Consider the following 20900-nt stretch of genomic DNA (forward strand, 5'->3'; position numbering starts at 1 on the left):
GGGCGGGGCCAGGGAGGGGCTTGATGACAGAGGGATCAGGCAGTGCGGCTGGGAGCCCGTGGAAAAGGCCGGAAAGATGGCGGCCTCCTGGAGGCTAGGCTGTGACCTGCGGATGCTGCGCTCTCTCCTGGGCTTCGGCGGCCGGCGAGGCCTGGGGCTGGTGAAGGGGGCTGCTGGGTGGCCTGCCGGCGGCGGAGCTGGCTGGAGATGGCTTCACGGCACGCAGTGGCTGCGGGGTGAGTGGTCGCGGCTCGCTCGGCTTCTCTGCGGAACTGGACACCCTGGGCCTGGGTCAGGCAAAGGCTGTTTCCTGGAGGGCCTGCCTTTGGCTGTGGACGTACTCGGGCTCTCGGTTCCCTGGGCCTTTTCCTCGGGAGGGGGTCCGCTGACGTGGGCGCTGATGAGTGCATGCCCCGAAGGGCAGCCTTTGGGAGCTGGAGGAACTTGACTGTCTGTGGCCCCTGGTTGATATGGCTTCTCTTGACCTTGCCTTGGAATTTGGGTTGGTTTGTTGTTGGTTTTTGAAAGGCGCGAAGATAAGTCCTAAACGCCCTTCTCTCAGGCCCCTTCCCAGTGTCTGAGTTCCTTTAGGGTCGTCCAGCATCGCTGTCCGGGAGAAGCTGCCTAAGGCTGTTTCGATTCAAAAAGCTACTTTGGGCTGTTATTCATTCTTTTGGCCTTTCTGTAGTGGGAGGTCTTTGCCACCCGGTGTGCTGGTAAAGGACTTGATTTCTAAATGCCTATGGCGTCCCAGACAAGCCTGGCAAAGCATGAGCATGAAAGAGTGAAAAATTAGGAAGGGAAATCATTTCATGAAGTTTACTATAGGAAATCGGCATTTAGTAATGATAATCGATATAAGTAACAATTCTTCCGGTACTTAACAGTATATACATAGGGCATTATTATTATTACTTTTTCACACGTGGGAAGGGCGGGGTCATAGAACTAACGTTTTTTTAATGTGACGCGTTACCTGCCAGTGATCATTCTGGCACTACACAGAATGAATTTTAATCTGAAAAATTAGGTGCAGTAGATATTTGCCTGCATTCTGGGCTACCCGAGGCGCAGGGGGAGAAAAAAAAAAATTACACCAAGCGACACGGTAAGATGGGTGCGCTGGGATTTCTAAGGATTTGGTGATGGGAACAGCTTATTTCAGTTTCTTCAGATTAATGATTCATAAAATACTCTGAACAATGTGTTGTTGTTTTTTAACTGTGTCTAGACTTTTCTTTCCACCCAGTTTATTAATTATTGAACTTTTCCTACAGCCCCCAGAGAGCTGCCTGCGGTTAGAGGAGTTTTGATGTTTTGGGTTGGTGTTTGTTGGGCTACACTTTGAGACTCACTGCCTTAGAAAATCATGGAATAGTAAAAGCCCCGTGTTGGAAATAATCTGGGAAGGGTGTTCTTAACCTTGTTTGTAAAACAGATCCTTTTGAGAATATCTGGATGCTCTCAGTGGTTCTTAACCTTTTTAATGCCGCAACCCTTTAATACAGTTCCTCATGTTGTGGTGACCCCCAACCATAAAGTTATTTTCGTTGCCACTTCATAACTGTAATTTTGCTACTGTTAATGAATCGTTATGTACCGTATTTTTTGGACCATAAGACGCTCCGGACCATAAGACGCACCAGTTTTTAGAGAAGGGAAATGAAGAAAAAAAGATTCTGAAACAAATAGTGTCCTAAAATATTTTATGTGCATTAAAACCCAACATCACAGTCATAAACACATGTAATCAACCCTGTAAAGTAAACAGCAGCATTTAGAACCATTTTAGAGCCGGGCAAGCACACAGAGACCACACAGAGCCAGGCAAGTAAAAAAACTTTTTTTTTAAAGTATATGTGTAGGCTATATTTGGACCATAAGACGCAGGGACTTCCCCCCCCCCCCCCCACTTCTGGGGGGGAAAAAGTGCGTCTTATGGTCGGAAAAATACGGTAAAAATCTATTTTCTGATGGTCTTAGGTTGAGAACCACTAGCAGGGTTGCCTACGACCATCAGAAAACACAGATATTTACATTACGATTCATAACAGTAGCAAAATTCCAGTTATGAAGTGGCAACGAAAACTATTTTATACATGAGGAACTGTATTAAAGGGTCGCAGCATTAGGAAGGTTGAGAACCACTGCTCTAGACCTTCTCCACAGAGAAAGGGGCATGTGTTCATGCAGGTTCAGCGGGGTTCCTCAAACCCAGTTGAAGGACCCATGCGTTTAGAAACTCACTTAGGCAATCCTTATCTGATGTATGGTAGCATTTCACCCTCCCCCCTCCGTGGTCCCCACACCATGAACACTAACGGCTGGAGCATCATCTGCAAGGAAGCTGTATTAGTTTCCTAGTGCCTCCCTGTTTCACATATAAAGACCCTTGTGGTTATACTGTGTCCGTGTGCGTAATAATAGGATGCGTCCCCATGTCAAGGTCAGCTGTTGAGTAACTCGAATTCCTTCTTAAACCTTAACTCACCCTTGCTATGTAACATAACGTATTCACAGGTACTGGGTGTTAGGACCTGGCCATCTTTTATGGGGTGGCAGCAAAGAGGGGCTGTGGGCACCACAGAAGCTGATTGTGTTGTTGGGTAGCTACAAGTTATTTGAAAGTTTGGGATTTTTTTTCTGATGCTGAGCCAAACTCTGTCTCCTACCTTTTCACCTACATGCTTTTGTTCTGCCTCGCTCCTGGAGCTGCAGCCCTCAATTCTGTTGTAGACCTTATCCTTAAGGTGTGTACAGTCTTCTTGGGGAAATAAAGGATAATGGCATGATTTCACCAGTGTGCGTAGTGAGCTCTGAGAGGTAAGCTGAGGATAATAAGTGAGTACATAAGAAGGTTTCCTGCAGGTGGCAGCCCTCCCAGGCTAAAAGAACAGCTGATGCAAAGGCCCTGGTGCCAGATGTGTATTTACATGAGTGACAGCATCTATAAATGTGTTTTCAAACTAGTCTAGGCAGTTAATTTTGAAGAGTTTCCATTGCTGCCCTTTTAGACTGAATGGCCTGATTTTGAATTTAATTAATAACTAAGATGTTAATAATATTGGTTTTAAGTTCTTTTTGAGGAATAACCTGTTGCATTTAAAATAACATGAGGAGAAAAATAAATGAGGCCCAATCTTTGTAGTGCTTTTGCCTAATATATAGCTACAGGCCTTGCATATTTTGGATGTTAAATAAACATGTAGGGAAACTAAAAATCTGAAAAGTTATAAAAGGACGCAGAGGTCCACACTATGATTGCAAATTGGCGGCCGCTGAACTGACCTATATCATTTTAGAAGAAAATTAAATTTATTGACAATGTTTAAAAACTAGAAACTTTGCCTTCGCTGGGTTCTCCGTAGTGAGAGCATCACCCTGGGACTGAAGGGTTGAGGGTTCAATTCCGGTCAAGGGCATGTACCTTGATTGCAGGGTTCATTCCCAGCCCTGGTCAGGACGGGGGTGGGAGGCAACAAATTCATGTGTCTCTCTCACTTGGATGTTTCTCTCTCTGTATCTCTCCCCCCTCCCTCCCACCCTTTCTAAAAATCAATGGCAGAAAAAATATCTTTGGGTGAGGATTAATCCACAGAAAATAGATAGATAGATAGATAGATAGATAGATAGATAGATAGATAGACAGACAAATAAAATTTTTACATAAAAATATAGATTTTCGTATTTTTTTGAAAATTTAATTTTAGGGTCAATATGGTGACAATTAGTTAAAACTGAGTAACGATTGTTCTCTTTAGGTAGGAAATCACTTTCTAGTTTACCACTTTCCACTATTACTTCCCAGCCAGCAAGGCTGTATGTGCCTTGATTTATGTCATCACCTCTAGTTGTCATTTTTTTCTTGTATCTTTATCTGCTGGAGAAAGCAGACGACAAAAGATAGACCAGGAAAAGTGGCAGAGGTCAGATAATGTGTGTATATTATGGAAGAGAGTTCCATTATCAAAACAAAACAAAACAAAACAACAAAAAAAAAAAACAAAGAACCTTAGATGTTGCTAGCCCCTTTCTTTCACATGATTATTCCCTGCAGGCATCTGAGTTTTTGATAGCAGTTCAGTGACAGGCAGACACTTTGGTAAGAGTTGATGGTATAGTCTTTTTGCCAAAGCATGGATACCATTTTAGGCCTGATCCTTATTAAGTGCTTCTATGCTAATACTGATAAGACTGATACTATTCTTTGAATTCTTTTAACTGTGGCAATAAACAGAATAGCTGAAGTAAAAATAAGATTTCTTATGTGGATACAGTAGCACATATATGAAGTGCTGCTGGGCCATGGGGAACTGTGATGATTTCATCCATTTCTTCTATGGCTCCCATTGTCTGTCTTTCTCTCTTTCTCTGATTTACTTTGTTTTTCTTCATAAACTTGCCAATCTGTTTACTCATAGCTTTTCTTTCTTTATAATGTCAGCTTGTGTTGCCTTAATGCTGATTGAGGCCCTATGCCCCATGATCTTTCAGTTTAGTTTAAGTGGGCACTACCTCCTCGATCTAATTCCAGATTCCCTGGAGTGAAGCTGTTGACTCATTGTAGGTCAGTCATACCCAGGGCACATACGGCAGATTTTTTCAAAGCCTGTGGTTTGGACATTTTCTTTTCAAAAAAGAAGGATGTGTTGGGAATCACTGATTGGCATGTCTGTTACTATGACAGGTAGATTAAAGTAGAACAGTAGTGAAGTGCTTCTTAATTTTAATGGTTTCTAGAGTAAGTAATGGCTAAGTATGATCACCTAAGCAAAGCAAAACTAGGCTAGTCAGTAGTTTAGAGATGCCCCTTTTTCCCTTGACCTTGTAGGTTTGTGTTTTAAAATAACAAAAACAAAAGTACACTTTTTTTTAGATGTTAGATAAGTTTGGGGAGAAAATGAAATTAGATAAATTTGTTGTAGAAAGTTAATATTCTATATAATAAAAGCATAATATGCTAAGTGTCCGGTCGACCATTCAACCAATCAAAGTGTAATATGCTAATGCAGTGGTTGGCAAATTCATTAAGTCAACAGAGCCAAATATCAACAGTACAATGATTTAAAAATAAAATGAAATTTCTTTTGAGAGCTGAAAACCGACTTTTACAATGGGCCACGAAGTTTCAATCGCACTGTACATGCATGCCCGCACGTGGTATTTTGTGGAAGAGCCACACTCAAGGGGCCAAAGAGCTGCATGTGGCTCTCAAGCTGCAGTTTGCTGACCATTGTGCTATTGATAGGCTAAGGCCACTCAACCGCTCCATATGACGTGCACTGACCACCAGGGAGCAGACACTCTGATGGATAGGTTAGCTTGCTGCTAGGGTCTGGCCAATTGGGATTGAGCTAGACAGGCCGGACATGCCTGGAGCTCTCCTTCAGTCCCTCTCTGGCTGGCCAACCTCCCAGGTCCCTCCCCAGCCCCGATCATGCACTGATGGGGGGTCCCTCGGCCTGTTCCAGAGGCCAGGCTGAGGGACTCCCATTGGTGCACTAATTTATGCACTGGGCATCTAGTTACTGTAAGCTATAAAAAACAAAGGTAATGAAAACCACTTAAAATAATGTCACCAACTAGAGATAACTACTCTGGTCATTTAGGAGTATATCCTTTCAAAGTCTTTTTGTACAAGCTGAGCAGGTAGTAGAAATTAGATTATGCTATATATACTGTTTGGGGCATTTCTTACATGTTTTTATACCATACCAAGACTTGTAAATGCTATTTTCCTCTGGACTGTTATGCATATATTTTCTGTTGTCATCCATTGATATTTTGTGCACCTACTAGAGGCCTGGTGCACAAAATTCGTGCATGGGGTTGGGGGGGTCCCTCAGCCCAGCCTGCATCTTCTCCAATCTGGGACCCCTCAAGGGATGTCCAACTGCCTATTAAGGCCTGATCCAGTCGGACATCCCTATCACAATCCACGACTGCTAGCTCCCAACTGCTCGCCTGCCTGCGTGCCTTCTTGATTGCCCCTAATCACTTCTGCCTGCCAGCCTGATCACCCCCTAACCATTCCCCTGCCAGCCTGTTTGCCCCCAACTTCCATCTTCTGCCCGCCTGGTCACCCTTAACTGCCCTCCCTTGCAGGCCTGGTCCCTCCCAACTGCCCTCCCCAGCTGGCCATCTTTTGGTGGCCATCTTCTGCCCACATGGTGGCAGCCATCTTTGACCACATGGGGGCAGCAATCTTGTGTGTTGGACTGATGGTCAATCTGCATATTACTCTTTTATTAGATAGGATATTTCATTCTGCTTTATTTTACTCAGCCTGCAGGTGGCAGAATTGTTTTCTTTGAATGGAAGTTTTAAAGGTTGAATTAAGCTTAATGAGTTCTTGCCTTGAAAAGAGAGGTAATTAAATGAGCACTGTCTCTCCCTAAGAAAGTACTGGGTAATTTCCTTCTTTATTGGTCTATCTGCATTTCATGATTTTCGTGTTTGGATTCTAGTGGCATAAATGGGCCAGAATAACTCCTGTACCATGTGCAAACTGCTGAGATCTGTTCATGTTAGCCATAAAGCAATTTGATCTACATGTGTATGCTTATATTATCTTTTTTTTTTTTTTTTTTTTTTTTTTATCTTGAGAACTTTTAAAACTGATCTAGATCCTCAATTTAAAGCTTTGGTATAATTGATTTTGCCTGAAGTAGAAATGTTTTGCTTTTAGGGCAAAATAAATACTTTAAGGAATAAGAAGCTAGAATTATATCAGTGTGCTCTATTTGATGTGGAAGGCAGAATTGTGCTGCAGAAAGATTGGAAGAGCAAATTTGAAGAAATGTAAGAATTGCTTAGGGAAACAGCTATAACAATTCAGTGATTGAAAGATTGCTTGTGTGCCTTATGTAGCAGGTAAAGCAGCAATATGAAAAGCAAAAAAAAAAAAAAATTTTGTCATTCATTTGATGAAAAAGAAAAAAGATTAAGACAGTTTGAATGACTTGTGAAACACTACTTTTAAAATCAGCATTTAGCCCTGCTGGTGTGGCTCAGTAGTTAAGTGTTGTCTCAAGAACCAAGAGTCACCAGTTCCATTCCAGGAGAGGGCGCATGCCTGGGTTGTAAGGTCAATCCCAGTAGGGGGTGTGCAGGAGACAGACAATCGATGTTTCCCTCTCCTTTCTCTCTCCAAAAATCAATGGAAATATATTTTTAAAATTTAAAAATCAAACCATATCAAAATATATATTTAATTTACATATAAACTGGAAATGTACATTACTGTAGTCATTTTGAATATTTTTTAACTTGCTACAGAAGGACAGACTTTATTAGCCATTAATGTAGTTTGTTAGCTTGATAGAAAGGGATAGAACTCTACAATGACTTAAAAGGGATTAAATTCTAACAAAAAATATGGGGTGTTTTTTTAAAGCTAATTGTGGTGTTTTTTTTAAAGTTAATTGTGAAATAGCCTGAACGACCAGCAGAAGTTGGGGAGACCACACTTCCTTTATTTTTACCCAGAAGTGTGCCCAGTTTTTCATAGAAAATATAACTTGGTGCACATTTCCAGGCGTCCTCAATTTGACAGAAGGGTAGAATGTATTGCGTACTGGAATGAAAAAGGAAGCTATTTAATTTCTAGTGAAATTAAACAATATTAGGTATAGGTTAAAATTCTGAGAGGTCTAGAAAAGCCCACACTATCTCAGTGGGATTTATGGCAACCACAAAGGGCGGATATTAATTATGTGCAGCTCTGTCACTCAAAGCTGATATTAATGCTTGTATAATTACTTTTCTACTGGAAATATACATTTGAAAAAGATGTGTATAATGTTCCAGTTGAAAGAGGATATATATTTGAATGAAATATGTACCATTATTAATAAATTAATGCTTATGTTTGAAATTATTTTCCAGCATGATAGTTTGAGGATAGATTGGTTAGATTAATCACAAAATACAAATGGGGAGAGAGGTGGGGGGAGATATATATAATACTTGAAGCACTTGGAGAATTTTTTTAAAAAAGTAAATACATTGCACATTTTACCTGCCATAAGTAAGCCAGTATAATCAATCAAAAGATATTACTGAATAATGGAGATGTCTAAAATGACTGTCTATGTTTTTTGTCACTTTCATTTCAGAATAAGGGTAGTGATTTATTACACAATTTTTATATTTTATTGTTATTATTCAGAGAAGCAATTTCAATTCATCCATGGAGGCTGGCTGTATTAGGAATGATTACATTCTTTTTATTTTAAAATATGGGCAATTCTGCAGCTTTTGATGTGGTAATTTTGAAAACAATAATAAATGCAGAAATTTTATAATATAGTCCTTAATGTCAGGAATAATGGAAATGTGAAGGTCTGTTAGGTGAGAGATTATAATGGCAGAAAGAATCATAAATATGAATTGTATCATGGCAGCTAGAACCAAAATATAAAAATATTGAAGACAGACTTTGTTTTGAGAGAAGTGATTTAGTGTTTGTCATAAATTGGAATCTGGACTTAAAAGCAATGAGGTCCATTTATTTTGCTTCTTTGAAGTGGAACTCTATTTGATATAAATTTAATATGCATGTGCCTATGAGATATTCCCTCATAATGCCAGCCTTGATCTTTTTCTTAGAAGCAACAAACTGAAATTTGTTTTAAGCTGTGTCTTTCAAGGAGAGGCTGGCCTCTTATCATGGTGCTATTAGATTGTAGGATTTTTTCATATTAGTTTCCTTTTTCAAAACCCAGTTCTCAAAAACTAAATGCTCAGGCTTAGGCTGGCTGAACATCCTGTGGGCAAATGTGCTTGATTGTTTTTCATTAAGCCATGCAAACATTTTCATTTCGTGTAAAAAGTGAAAAAAGCTGATATATGTACCTCCAGGTACCCTCCAGGTAGGCAGTTCTTAAAAGAAAATGAGGAAAAGACAAAGGCAAGTATTTACTCGGGTCTTTTTCCCCAGTCTGCCTTTTGTATTCCCAGGTGAATTGTGGTACGGAACACACTCGAGGGTCAATTTAACTAACCACTTAGGTTCCCTTGGCCTGGTCATGCCTGACAAAGCATACCTTTCCTTTCACATATGCCAGCAAGAACATTTGATTCTTGAACAATATAATATTAGAGGAAAATAAAAACACAACCAATTTGTTACAGTCTAACCTTGATTATTCTGTTATAGGTTATCAGAACTCTTAATTACTTTTAATTATTTGTCTTTTTTGTTGATCATTTTATTTGTAAATACTTTTTACATTAACAAAAGGGGATGGAGAAGATGAAATATAAATCAACTTTTCTATTTTTTAATTTTATAAACATCTGGCTTAAAAATATGCAGAGCACACTATTAGAAAGGAGTTGAAAATATTCAAAAAAATTTTTTTAAAAGTTGAGAATTTCATGTTTCTATACTATTTCTATACTTAGTTTGATCAGTTAGGAGTCTTTTCAACTTTGGAATATTTTCTTCCTCAAATTGAAGTTGATATTAATTTACTTGAACTTTCTATTGATGCCTTGTGAGGTGCATTATGTTTTTGTGGCTAATCTTTCCTTTTTTCACTTTCAGCTGATCCTATTAAGATACTGATGCCATCCCTGTCTCCGACAATGGAAGAAGGGAACATTGTGAAATGGCTGAAAAAGGAAGGTGAGCAAGTACATTATTACTGTCTTGTGTTATTTGATCATTTTTTTAAAAAAATCAGTTGTATTACTTAGTATTAATACATGATAAATGCAATAAATTGGGTTCCTCTGCTAGTTAAGTTTGTTTAAACAAAATTTTTCCATGTTAGTGTAGCAGAAGTTTTCTGGATTCAACCTGTAACCTTCCATAAGCAGAGAATGGTAAAAATATTTTAAGGTGTTTTTTTTTCCTCTCAAGTTTTAGTCCTTATACTTAACTTCTAGTTTCAACATCATAAATTTGTTTCTAGAATTTGAGAAAGACATGTAATATGATTGAAACAGCCAGTGCTTCAATAGGAAGCACTTTGAGGATTTGGCTCTGCATGGTTGTTGCCATCATTTAAAATAATTATCAGTATCTAAGAAAGTTTCATCTTTCTAAAAAATTGTAATCACTTGGAATCTATTTTTAAATTTCCTTTTCCTGATAAATTGCAGAGCTTTGGCTGTTTCCATGTTCAGTATGATAAAGTGTTGGTTTCATTACATAGTAATTGAGACAAGGACAGACTTTCAGGGTTATTATAAAAGATTAAATTTGTTCACTCTTTGAGAACTGATAGGCCAGTAGATAAGAGGATTCTTTGGACCACATTTATCTCTCAGACTTCTAGCTCGCTGGTGACCTGATAGTTATTCACAGCCATGATAATGGAGAGTATATAAAGAGCCTGGAGGCAAATTATCTCATCAAATTATTCTTTTTTCCTTTTGATTTCAGTGTGCTATTTTATAAAGGACAAGCCAAGATGTACTGGAGCACATTTTCTAGGAGGTTTTTCTTAAAATTCTGAGTCCTGTTAAACTGAGGAGAAATGTTTGTTTGCTAATCCACTACAAATAATTGAGAGCAATATTAACCCTTTGCACTCCGAACCATTCTGGACATTGGCTACCAGCTACTCGACGCTAATGGCGGAAACGTGCGTTGAATTAACTCAATTCCCTGTAATCACTAATAAACTGCAATGTCCCCTGAGAGGGGACATCCGAGTGATATGCTAGAATTCCGATGTCCCCTGAGAGGGGACAGCGGAGTGCAAAGGGTTAATTCTTGGTTCTCAGTCATTCACTGGCTTCTTTTTTAAGTTCATCACCTTTGTGATTTAATTGAGCATAATTTACTGTTAACATTTATGTATTGTACATATGGGTATGATTGTCTAAGTATGTTTAGTACTTGATATATTTATAATAACTTGATTCAATCATTCTGTATTAAAATTATTTCTATTCTGGCAGCAAACTTTTTACATACCTTTTTCTCTTAATAGCTGTGTGTTTAAAATTTATCTTAAGGTATTATTAATGTATGATCATAATTTAAAACTATGAGTTTAGACCTTCAAACAGTAAGAAGATTGACATTTTTTTTTTCATGAAAAAGAAGTGTTATATCTAATTATAAATCTTGATTTGTTTTGAAGAGAAGGTTAATGTGATAACTTTTAATGGATAGCAGTTCAGTCTTCAAATTTTCTTGAAAATCTGAGACTGTTATTCATAGTTACTGTAATAGTCGTGTGTGTGCGTGCGCGCACACGTGTCTTAAGCCAAGACAGTAGTGTGCAATGAAAAGAATGCTGGTCTAGGGATCAAGGTTTGTATTTCGGGGTTCCCACTCTGCCGTGAAATATCTGGGAATGAGTTGAATTAGATGAGATGTAAGATATATCCCTGGCTTTAGAATTCTCTAATAACAACTTAATTTCATTTTCTTTTTCTTTTTTCAATCACAAAAACATGCAAATAATATAGCATATAAATTATTCCCATCTTTGTTGCTCTAATGAATATTTGGAAAGTAGTTTTATATGAGCGTTAGAATACTTCATTTCAGTCTGAGGATTAAGTAAAATTAGTATATATAAAATTAGTAGAGAAAATACTTCAAAAGTGCTAGGTAACACACATCTCTTGAAAGGTGAATTGAGCTGTATGTGATTCCACAAGTTGGTTATTTGGGATGGAAAGTGTGCTTCTGACATTTTCAGTTTAATTAAAAGTCGATTTTGTTAAAATTTTTAAAAAGGAAGAAAATATCCTTGTTGCCCCTGTGGTGAGAGAATATTTGAGTGTATGAAAAACATTGTTTTCTTTCTTGAGAGATTGAAGAGCATGTTCTGAAGCTCTGGCTCGGAGCCAGGCTGAGACAGTTACGTGGAGAACTGAGCCACAAAGACATGGTGTCTGGCACATACGGAGTGCGCTGCTTCATTGCTGGTTGCTGCTTCTGCTCTCGGTGTCCTCTCTCTTCCGCCATTTATGTGGGAATTCCTTCTGTCATGGGACTGGGAATGTTTAGGTGGTGTTGTGGAAGTTGTACACTATAATAATAGTGTGTAAAATTCAGAAGTAAAGCTGTCTTGAAGGAGTTTGTCACTGAAGTGTTATCACTAGGTACCACCAGAAGTTGTATGGGTATCTGTCATCTGCTGCTAGAAGAGACTTTGATTTTTATTAATTTGGGTGTGTTTATACTGTGTTTGTGGTGCTAAAATGGACATTTTTTGAAATGGGTATTTCACAAATATCAAAATTTTTTCAGTATACTTCTATTTTAACACAGCTTTATTGAGGTATAATTTACATGACATGACATTTACCTATTTTAGGTGCACCACTTAATGACTTTTAGTAAATATATAGTTTTGCCATCATTACCACAATCCAGTTTTAGAATATTTCCATCATCTCAAAAGATACCTATTGCCTGGTTGCAGTCCCTTTTCCCACATCACTAGACTTAATCCTGAGGAGCTTTTTGTCAGGACATATGTAAATAGAATCTATGTATACTAGTATACAGTCTTTTGTGACTGGCTTCTTCCATTTAGCATGATTTTAAGGCTCTTTCATGTTGTAGCAATTCATTTCTTTTGTTAGTAAATAATATTCCATCACTATGCTTTTTTACTCTTGTTAGTATTTCTGTTATGTCATTATTTTAGAATTAGTGAGTGGAATTTTCAGTAGAACTTTCAGTGGTGATAGAAATGTTCTTGTCTGCACCGTCCAATACAGTATCCACTCACCAACCACATAAGTCAGGTACATGTAATGAACAGTGCAATCTATAATAATAATCCATAATAATAAAAGCATATATGCTAATTAGATTAGACAGCCTAATGACCTTAGGACGTCATTTAGGAAGAAGCTGCAATAGCAGGGGCTGAGGCAGAGGTGGTTAGGGGCAGTTAGGCAGGCAGACAGGTGAGTGGTTAGGAGCCAGCAGTCCAGATTGTGAGAGGGTGCAGGCCGGACCCCCAACCCCCTTTACACGAATTTTGTGTACTGGGCCTCTAGTAAAATACAAGAGGTCAGGAGAGTGAAGGGAGTTACCACTTTACCTAGCCATTTTCTTCTCAAACTGTGTCCTTAGCCCTCTAGGCAGTACCTCAGATGGCCTAGGAGCCAGGTTGCCTGGGGACTTGGCCATGCAAATAATATCCTGTGTCTGCTGAAATGAAAAGAGTTGGCAGACTTGCTGGGGGCTGGGGGGGGAGGGGGGGGTCGCGGGCGGGGCGGGGCGGGACAGGACTGGACGCTCCTCTAGCTTCCCACTCCGCTGCAGGCAGTGATTGGGTGGAGCAGGCATTGTTGCTTGTTTGTACTCTTCTTTACTCTGATTAGGACTTCTTGAAGCAGGTCTAACATTATTTTTTTACTTAAACTGCCCTATACAATGTCTTACACATAAGAGCAGTTAGTAAATATTTGTTAAATAAATAATTGAGGTTTTGGTTTTTTTTCTAATCATGGTTGTCATGAGGGTTCAATGTACGACAAAATTATTTTTTTCTTTAATTAACATTAAAATAGGTTTGATTGACTTGGTCTTACGTATAAAAACTAACCCCCCCTCCTGCCAATATTACCACAAACATCGTTTTAATCCTCACTCAGGGATGTGTTTTTTTTTTAATTATTATTATTGATTTTAGAGAGAGAAACATTGAGGTGAGAGAAAAACATTCATTGATTGCCTCCCATATACACCCCAACCAGAATTGGACCCGAAACCTGGGTATGTACCCCGACCAGAATCAAACCTGTGACTCTTTCCGTGCAAGGGATGATGCTCCAACCAACTGAGCCATACTGGCTAGGGCTACCGCGCACATCTTTTAAATTAAGACTTTTATTCTTGGCAGAATCAAGTCATTTTGTAAAAGCCACAGGATATGTCTCATTAACGACATAAACACCACCACGAACTGTGTTTCATCAAAACCATACCTCCTACCCAGAATGTTTAAAGAGAACGGGAAGCCTCTCCATACTCCGTTCCTGGGCTCTGGCAACTTCCCAGGGGGACAAAGGAACAGGATAATGCTGCTGGCTTCGGTGCTGGGGAGCGGCCCCCGGGCGGGCCTCCGCTCCGGCCCCTCCTGGGGCCCGCACTCTCGCTCCGGGCCCGCTCCACCTCGTCTGCACCATGAAGAGTTGGCACAGGGACACTGCAAGGCTGCCATCTCTTTCTGCAACCAGCCAGCCCTCAACATGGCAGCTGAGGAGCCGCCTGTCACCTCACACCGGCCATGATGCTCTGTCCTAGCTTCTCATCTTCTCTCGACTACCAGCTTATGGACAGAACCGTATCTTACTGTTGTATTTATACCCAGTGCTTAGTATAATGTCTTGTGCATGAATATTTGTGGAATGATCTGTTTGAAATAACAAGGTTTGGACTAGGGAGCTAGAATGAGTCTTGGTTCTCGATGGTTACTAATAACATACCTACCATTTTCCTCTAATGATGTTGCCAAGTATTATTTGAAGATGTGTGTGAAGAGTTAACATAACATCTCCAGTTCTGTGATTTTGTTTTTAATATAGCTGCACATTCAAAACTTTTTTTAGAGAGAGATTATGTAACTTGTTCAAGATTACTATAGTAAGTGTCAGAGCTTAGACTCAAACCTGTCTGAGTTGGAGGAGTTCCTTGCAGCTTTCCCAATTATGGTGCTAAATTGTGGATCAAGGCTGCACTGAGTATATTTGGAATCTTCCTGGCTCATTATTGGGTCTCAGGATTTTCTTTTGGCATGTACATTATGTTTGATTAATTGATAGATAGAACCTTAGTTTCATAATAAATTAAAGAGTACTGTGCTCTTAGGTAATAATAAGATGTTTTAAACTCGACAGTTTGATGTATACCTTCTGAGGAAATGAGGATGTGTGAAATTATTGTTCATTTTTTTCTAAAGTGTTTTAATTTCAAACTCATTATCTTTAAGGTCCTAGCCTGGGGAATTAGGTAGACTATAAAATACTTGGGACGTGTCCTGTTCCTGTTGTGAAGACGCCCATAGTTTGGTAGAAAGAGGGAACCTAATTTTTTTTTTAAGTAATTAATAATAGCAACATAACATTCTATAATGCAATTTCTGATTCATTGGAAATAAATTACAACTATAAGAATTCAGGAACAGGAACAAGACCATTTAGATTGATCTATGGCTGAAGTAGAATTTATGGGTGGTTTTTTTTGTGTGTGTGTGTGTGTGTGTGTTTTTAATATATTTTATTGATTTTTTTACAGAGAGGAAGGGAGAAGGATAGAGAGCTGGAAACATAGATGAGAGAGAAACATCGACCAGCTGCCTCCTGCACACCCCCTACTGTGGATGTGCCCACACCCAATGTACATGCCCTTGACCAGAATCGAACCTGGGACCTTTTAGTCCTCAGACTGATGCTCTATCCACTGAGCCAAACCGGTTTCGGCTATGGGTGGTTCTTAAAGGATGTTTAGAATATGGAATAGATGAGCTCAAGTGATAAAAACATTTTGTCTTTTTCTAGGCATCTAAAAGAAGTATTTAATTGCTAGGTTGCCTGGTTCAGTTTTTTTCCCATGGTTACAGCAGAAACATATAAAGGTGTGATTTTTTCCTTTTGAAGTACAGTCTATTTAAACTATTAAAACATCTGTCTTATAAAGAAGTAAGATTATATCAATATAATCTTTTGCTGTAGCTTTCTCTGTATTTTTTTTTTTTTTAACTGATTCCTACTTACCAGACCATCCTAATATCTCAGCCCTTTTCAGGTATTGTTAGGGAAATCCTCCAAAGTTCCCTGTTTTCTTTACCCCCAGGACTTTGGGTATGTCCTGCCTTCTGCCTGGATTAAGGTCCATTTACTTCATTATCTCTCCCTCATCTTTTCAGGCTCAGATTAGATGTCCTTCACCTTCCAAAAATGGAGGTAGATGCCCTTTCTGAATATACCCATAACATCTTGACTTCACCTAATCTTATTGTAATTTCCAATTAGCTTTTCACTAAAAAGTAAATAAGCTTCCTGAGGCCAGAAATCTTAACTCCCCCCCCCCTTCAGTTTTGTATCTTGAGTGTGCTAATGCGTTTTCAATAAATATTTGTTCAGTAAAAAAAATCTCCTTGGAGTCAGACCAAGCACCTTTTCTTTTAGGGTTTTCACTAAATATTATCTAACAGATAAGTTTGTTTATTTCATTAGTGGAGTATATATATTGGTGGTTCTGAACTGTTTTAACTAAGAGGTATTATAACCACCTCTGTGAAAATTTTGGTGTACAATGAAGTAGTTTCTGTATAGTGAACTTTCTTAGTATTTTAGATTTTTCTTCATGTTCTTCTGTTGAGTATGCCTATTAATATTGTTGTACAACTGTTTCTTGGTGTGTATGTGAGGGGTGTGTGTGAGGGTTTTGGCTGGTGATTTGGGCTGTGAAAGAATTCACAACTGAGAGAAGAGGTAGTAAGAGAGAGGGAGTTTATTTTACTTTCCCCAAAGGGGAAAGGGTCAGTGCATTGTTAATCTGTACAAGGCCAAGAAAACAAAGGGCAGCCTCCTTTTTATAAGCTGTGACTATTGCTAAGCAATAAGAAAGGGTGGGGATTTGAGACCTGAAATTGAGCAAATATGGGGGGTGGGAGAGAGGTGGGTGGGTTGTAGTTTGTTTTGTTTGTTATTCAAGAGGCAGCCCTGCTGATGTCTTGGGAGGTGTCATATCAGTATTTTTCCAAGCCTATATAACATGCTTGGAGCAAAAATTATGAGGCTTTCCTAAAAGGCTTGTTTGAAGTGCAGTGGGAAGAAAAGTTTATACTAATTATCCCTGTATTATCAAAACAGCAGGGAAGAGGTATTTTCAAGAATGTAGCCTAGGAAGTAGATTATCTTTTCTTGCTATTTGAAAAGAGAGGCTGTTTGAATCAGAGGAACTAACAGCCTTCGGGTTTAATTACCAGATACTTCTCATAAATTGTGGAAAGCCATAGCAAAGAAAAAGCAAGCGCCCCCACCCCTTTTTTTTTTCCTAATAGATGTATCTGTATGTTGCATATTTCTTTTGTCCCTTATTTTTTATTTTTGTTTTAGGTCTTGTTTGGTTATAAGCCATATTTACCATATTTTTATTTTTTAAATTTTGATAACCTTTGCTTTTGGTAGGTGGATTTAAGCCATTTATATTTATTACAATTACTGACACATTTGAACGTATTTCTACCTTTTTGTTTTATTCTTTTCTGTTTTTCTTATGTGTCTGCCTTCAGTTAGATGTTCGTTTTTATTATTTTCTGTGTTTCCTCAGCTTTTTGAATACTGTAGATACTTCTGTTTTTTAAGCTTTTGGTGTACACTGTTAAGTTTTTAAGGTAATATTAAATGTTGCCAATGAAGTCTATTATTTGATATTTTTTCCTCCTATTTATATCAAAGTTCTTAGCATGCTTTAATGATCATCTGAACATTCCCTTTTTCATATTATTCTTTTTTAGAGTTTCAGCTTTACACCTTTATAAACACTCAAATATTTTAAATTAATAGTTAACATTTTTAGCAACTTCTCTGCTAATTGTTTCTTATAGTCCATGGGTTACCTTTGTGAACACTTTTCTTCTTGATGAACTGTAGTTTATAATAACTCATCAGTACATGATAAATTTTCTTAGCTTTTATATGTCTAAAGAATACTTTTTCTTCATTCTTAAATGATGGTTTGGCCACATGTAAAATTTTAGACAGTTATTTTTCCTCAGCTTTTTGAAGATACTTCTCCATTGTCTTCTGACCTCTATAGCAGCTGCTGAGAAGTGTGCTCTCAGTCTGGCATCTCATTGAGGTAATCTTATTTTTTTCCTCTGAAAGTTTTTATGATTGTGTTTTTATTGATGATAGTATACAATTTCTCTTAAGTGTATCTAATGTGAATTCCAGTTTATACAGACTAATACTTTTTTTTTCTGTTTAGCCTTTTCTTTATCAAGTTATTACTTGCCAGAAAGCAAAAGCTCAGTCCATTTTTATATATACATATAGTCAGCTAGAGCAAGATGTAGAATATTTCCAACAAGCTGCAAGGCTCCCTGTGCCCTCTCCCAGTCTATCCACTATAGATAGGCATATTCTAAACTCATTCAGAACGCTTTCATTGTGAGGGTACATGACTCTTCATTTCTGAGAAAATTCTCAGTAGTTATCTTTTCATGTATTGCTTCTCCACCATTCCCTCCAGCCTCTTCCCTTAAACTCCATTAAACAAACATTGCAACCTCAATCTATTGTATGTCTAATGCGTCTTCTATTTTTTATCTTGTCTGCCTACATTAAGTTCCAGGTAGTTTCTTAATGCTATCTATAATTGACCAATTCACTTCACTCTGCTCATCCAAAATACACCCGATTGATTGTTTCTTTTTATTTCACTGACTGTATTTTTCATTTCCAAGATTTCTAATTAGTTTTTTCATTCTACCTGATGTTATTTTATTTCTGTACATTATTATTTTTTTCTATCTCTTGTTTTTTGATGGATCTTCTAAATGAATTGCATCTGAAATGAGTTTCTGTTCCTAGTAGTGATTTTATGGTTTTTCTTTCTTAGCATTAAATATCTTCATATATTTTGGAGCTCTGTCTTGCAATTTACTTTTGAGTGGAAGGTTTTGTGTTTTAATGTCTTCCTACCTGTCCCCTACTCTTCCCTTCCTCCGCCCTCCAATCAGGGATTTAGCTATTGATACTAGAGATATTACCAAGTGTAGTAGCAGAGCCCGAAGGTGGCTTGGCTCTGTTCCTGGTTTTGAGGCAGTGTTTTTGTTCACCCACCTTCCTAGACCCACAGTTCTTAAAGCCACAGTCCTAGTCGGCAGGTGATGATCACTTCTGTTATCAGCCTCCGATTATTATGAGCAGAGGAACCCTGACCCAGTCCTAGCTTTAAGTTGAGAGTCTGATTTGAGCCTCCTGGCTTCATGAGGCCACTTTTAGTTCCCTTTACTCTAAGAGCAACTACTACACTTTGCCCCAATCTGCTTTTAGATCTAGAAACCAGCCAGTCAGGTCCTGCTCAACGTTTTTGAATTTCTCTACTGTTTCTGTTGCACAGAAATGTTTCTTATTTGACCTCATTGTATCTGTGATTATCTCTCTTTTTGCTTAATATGCTTTATTCATTTATACTCTGTAGTGCCAACAGGTTTTCTGAACTCTACCTACGTTGTGAACCCAGAAGTGCTATTAATTGTAACACTTTTCTCTTCATGGAATAATAGTCAAAGTTTACTATAAAAGGAGGAATATGGGGTCTGGAATTAATTTGTTCAGAGGAGGATGTGCATTCATTGCTATTCGCTGTATCTTCATATATACTCTTACACACATGCAAACACTCATATATACATGATGAGAATTACTTGTAATTCCACAGCCTAGAAACAAATACTGATATTTTGGTACTTATTATTCATGTTTTACAAACATATACACACACCAACTCACATACTAAAATGTGTATCTTAAAAAACAAAACAAACCCAGTCTTGTTTTGTAGGTGAAGCTGTGAGTGCCGGAGACGCCTTATGTGAGATAGAGACGGACAAAGCTGTGGTGACCTTAGATGCAAGTGATGATGGCATTTTGGCCAAAATAGTGGTAAGTTTATTTTGATTGTTTACAACAGATGCAGATTTCTTATATTTTAAATTCAGATGTATAAAATATTTTAGTATTAAGGTTTAAGAATAGCCCGTGGTGACCAGACCCCAGAGAACTGTTTCAACCTCAACAGCAGTACTTGGTGTTTGGATTTTCTAGTGAGGTATGAAAAGCATTCTGGCCTGAGGGATGAGAGAAGGCTAGTTGAGATGGAATTTGAAGACAAAGAAAGCAATAGGGTAATTCTTAGAAATAGCAATTTCGAAGTTTATAGTTGGTAAAATGAAAAAGACGGAATGTTTTACTCTTATCTCATGAGAATGATAAATCCTATCTTTATTGCTCCCTGGGACCCCCCCAGGACTGCAGGCATATAAAGCTGCCATCTGCTCAGCTCCTTCCTCTAGACAAGACTATTTTAAGACGTTCTGGGAAGTCTTGTCCATAGGTTTCATAGTCACACTCACTGGCCTAGTCCCATTCTTACTCATTCTCACAATTTAGACATTTTTATATTTTAAAATGCATATTTATATAAAAATGTATGTATAGAATATTTCACACAGTTGAATATGATCGAGTTGACAGTCTTTTCTGTTGACATAGTATAAGTTCTGTTCCATGAACATTTTTATGGAAAATATGCTGTGGATCTAGCAAGACCAGTCATTTCCTTTAAGCCTGTGTGTGTGTGTGTGTGTGTGTGTGTGTGTGTGTGTGTGTATAATATGCCAAGGGAGTTCAGTCACTCGCTATGACATACACTGACCACTAGGAAGGCAGCCGGAAAGCTCTGATCAGCCTGATCATTGGCCAGGCCTAGGGACCCTACCCTACCCGTGCATGAATTTCATGCACCAAGTCACTAGTTTAAATATATGCAGTTGTTTAACAAAAACATTTCTAAAAGAAAGGATTTGTTGAGCCAAATGCTAGCCAGAAAAAGAACCAGGCCCTACAGCTGAAAGTCTGAACCCCCAGCAGCAGTGCTGAATGAAAACAGGACAGGTGTCCCGGAGTTGAAGGACAAACAGTTTGGGGAAGAAGATAGACATTGTTTTGAAAGAATTTGCATTGGCTGTAGATAAAGGCAGTTGGGAATGGTCAAGAAGCACCAGTTCTGTGCTAAATACATAGTGTTTGTTCCTGTGGATTGGTTGTGGGTCACAGTCCAGAAAGTTCTAGCGTAAGCAAGAAGCGGAGGCACTGCTGGTGAGCTCCTTGGCTATTCTCTTTAAATAACCCTGGAGATAGTCACCTTGAAGTTAAATCACCTTCAGTGCACACTCGGG

General features: G+C 38.4%; 1 protein-coding gene across 1 annotated transcript in view; it reads left to right on the forward strand.

Moving 5' to 3' along the window:
- Positions 1 to 21: 21 nt before the first annotated feature.
- PDHX (pyruvate dehydrogenase complex component X) overlaps positions 22 to 20900 on the forward strand; it is a 42179-nt gene continuing 21300 nt past the window's right edge. The window contains exons 1-3 of the mRNA XM_036428469.2: positions 22 to 236; positions 9551 to 9631; positions 19505 to 19605. Coding sequence (XP_036284362.1) covers positions 77 to 236; positions 9551 to 9631; positions 19505 to 19605 — 342 coding nt within the window. The 5' untranslated portion in view covers positions 22 to 76. The remainder of the gene's footprint in view (positions 237 to 9550; positions 9632 to 19504; positions 19606 to 20900) is intronic.

This window comes from Pipistrellus kuhlii, unplaced genomic scaffold (genome assembly GCF_014108245.1).
Source record: "Pipistrellus kuhlii isolate mPipKuh1 unplaced genomic scaffold, mPipKuh1.p scaffold_m20_p_9, whole genome shotgun sequence".
Lineage (NCBI taxonomy): Eukaryota > Metazoa > Chordata > Mammalia > Chiroptera > Vespertilionidae > Pipistrellus > Pipistrellus kuhlii.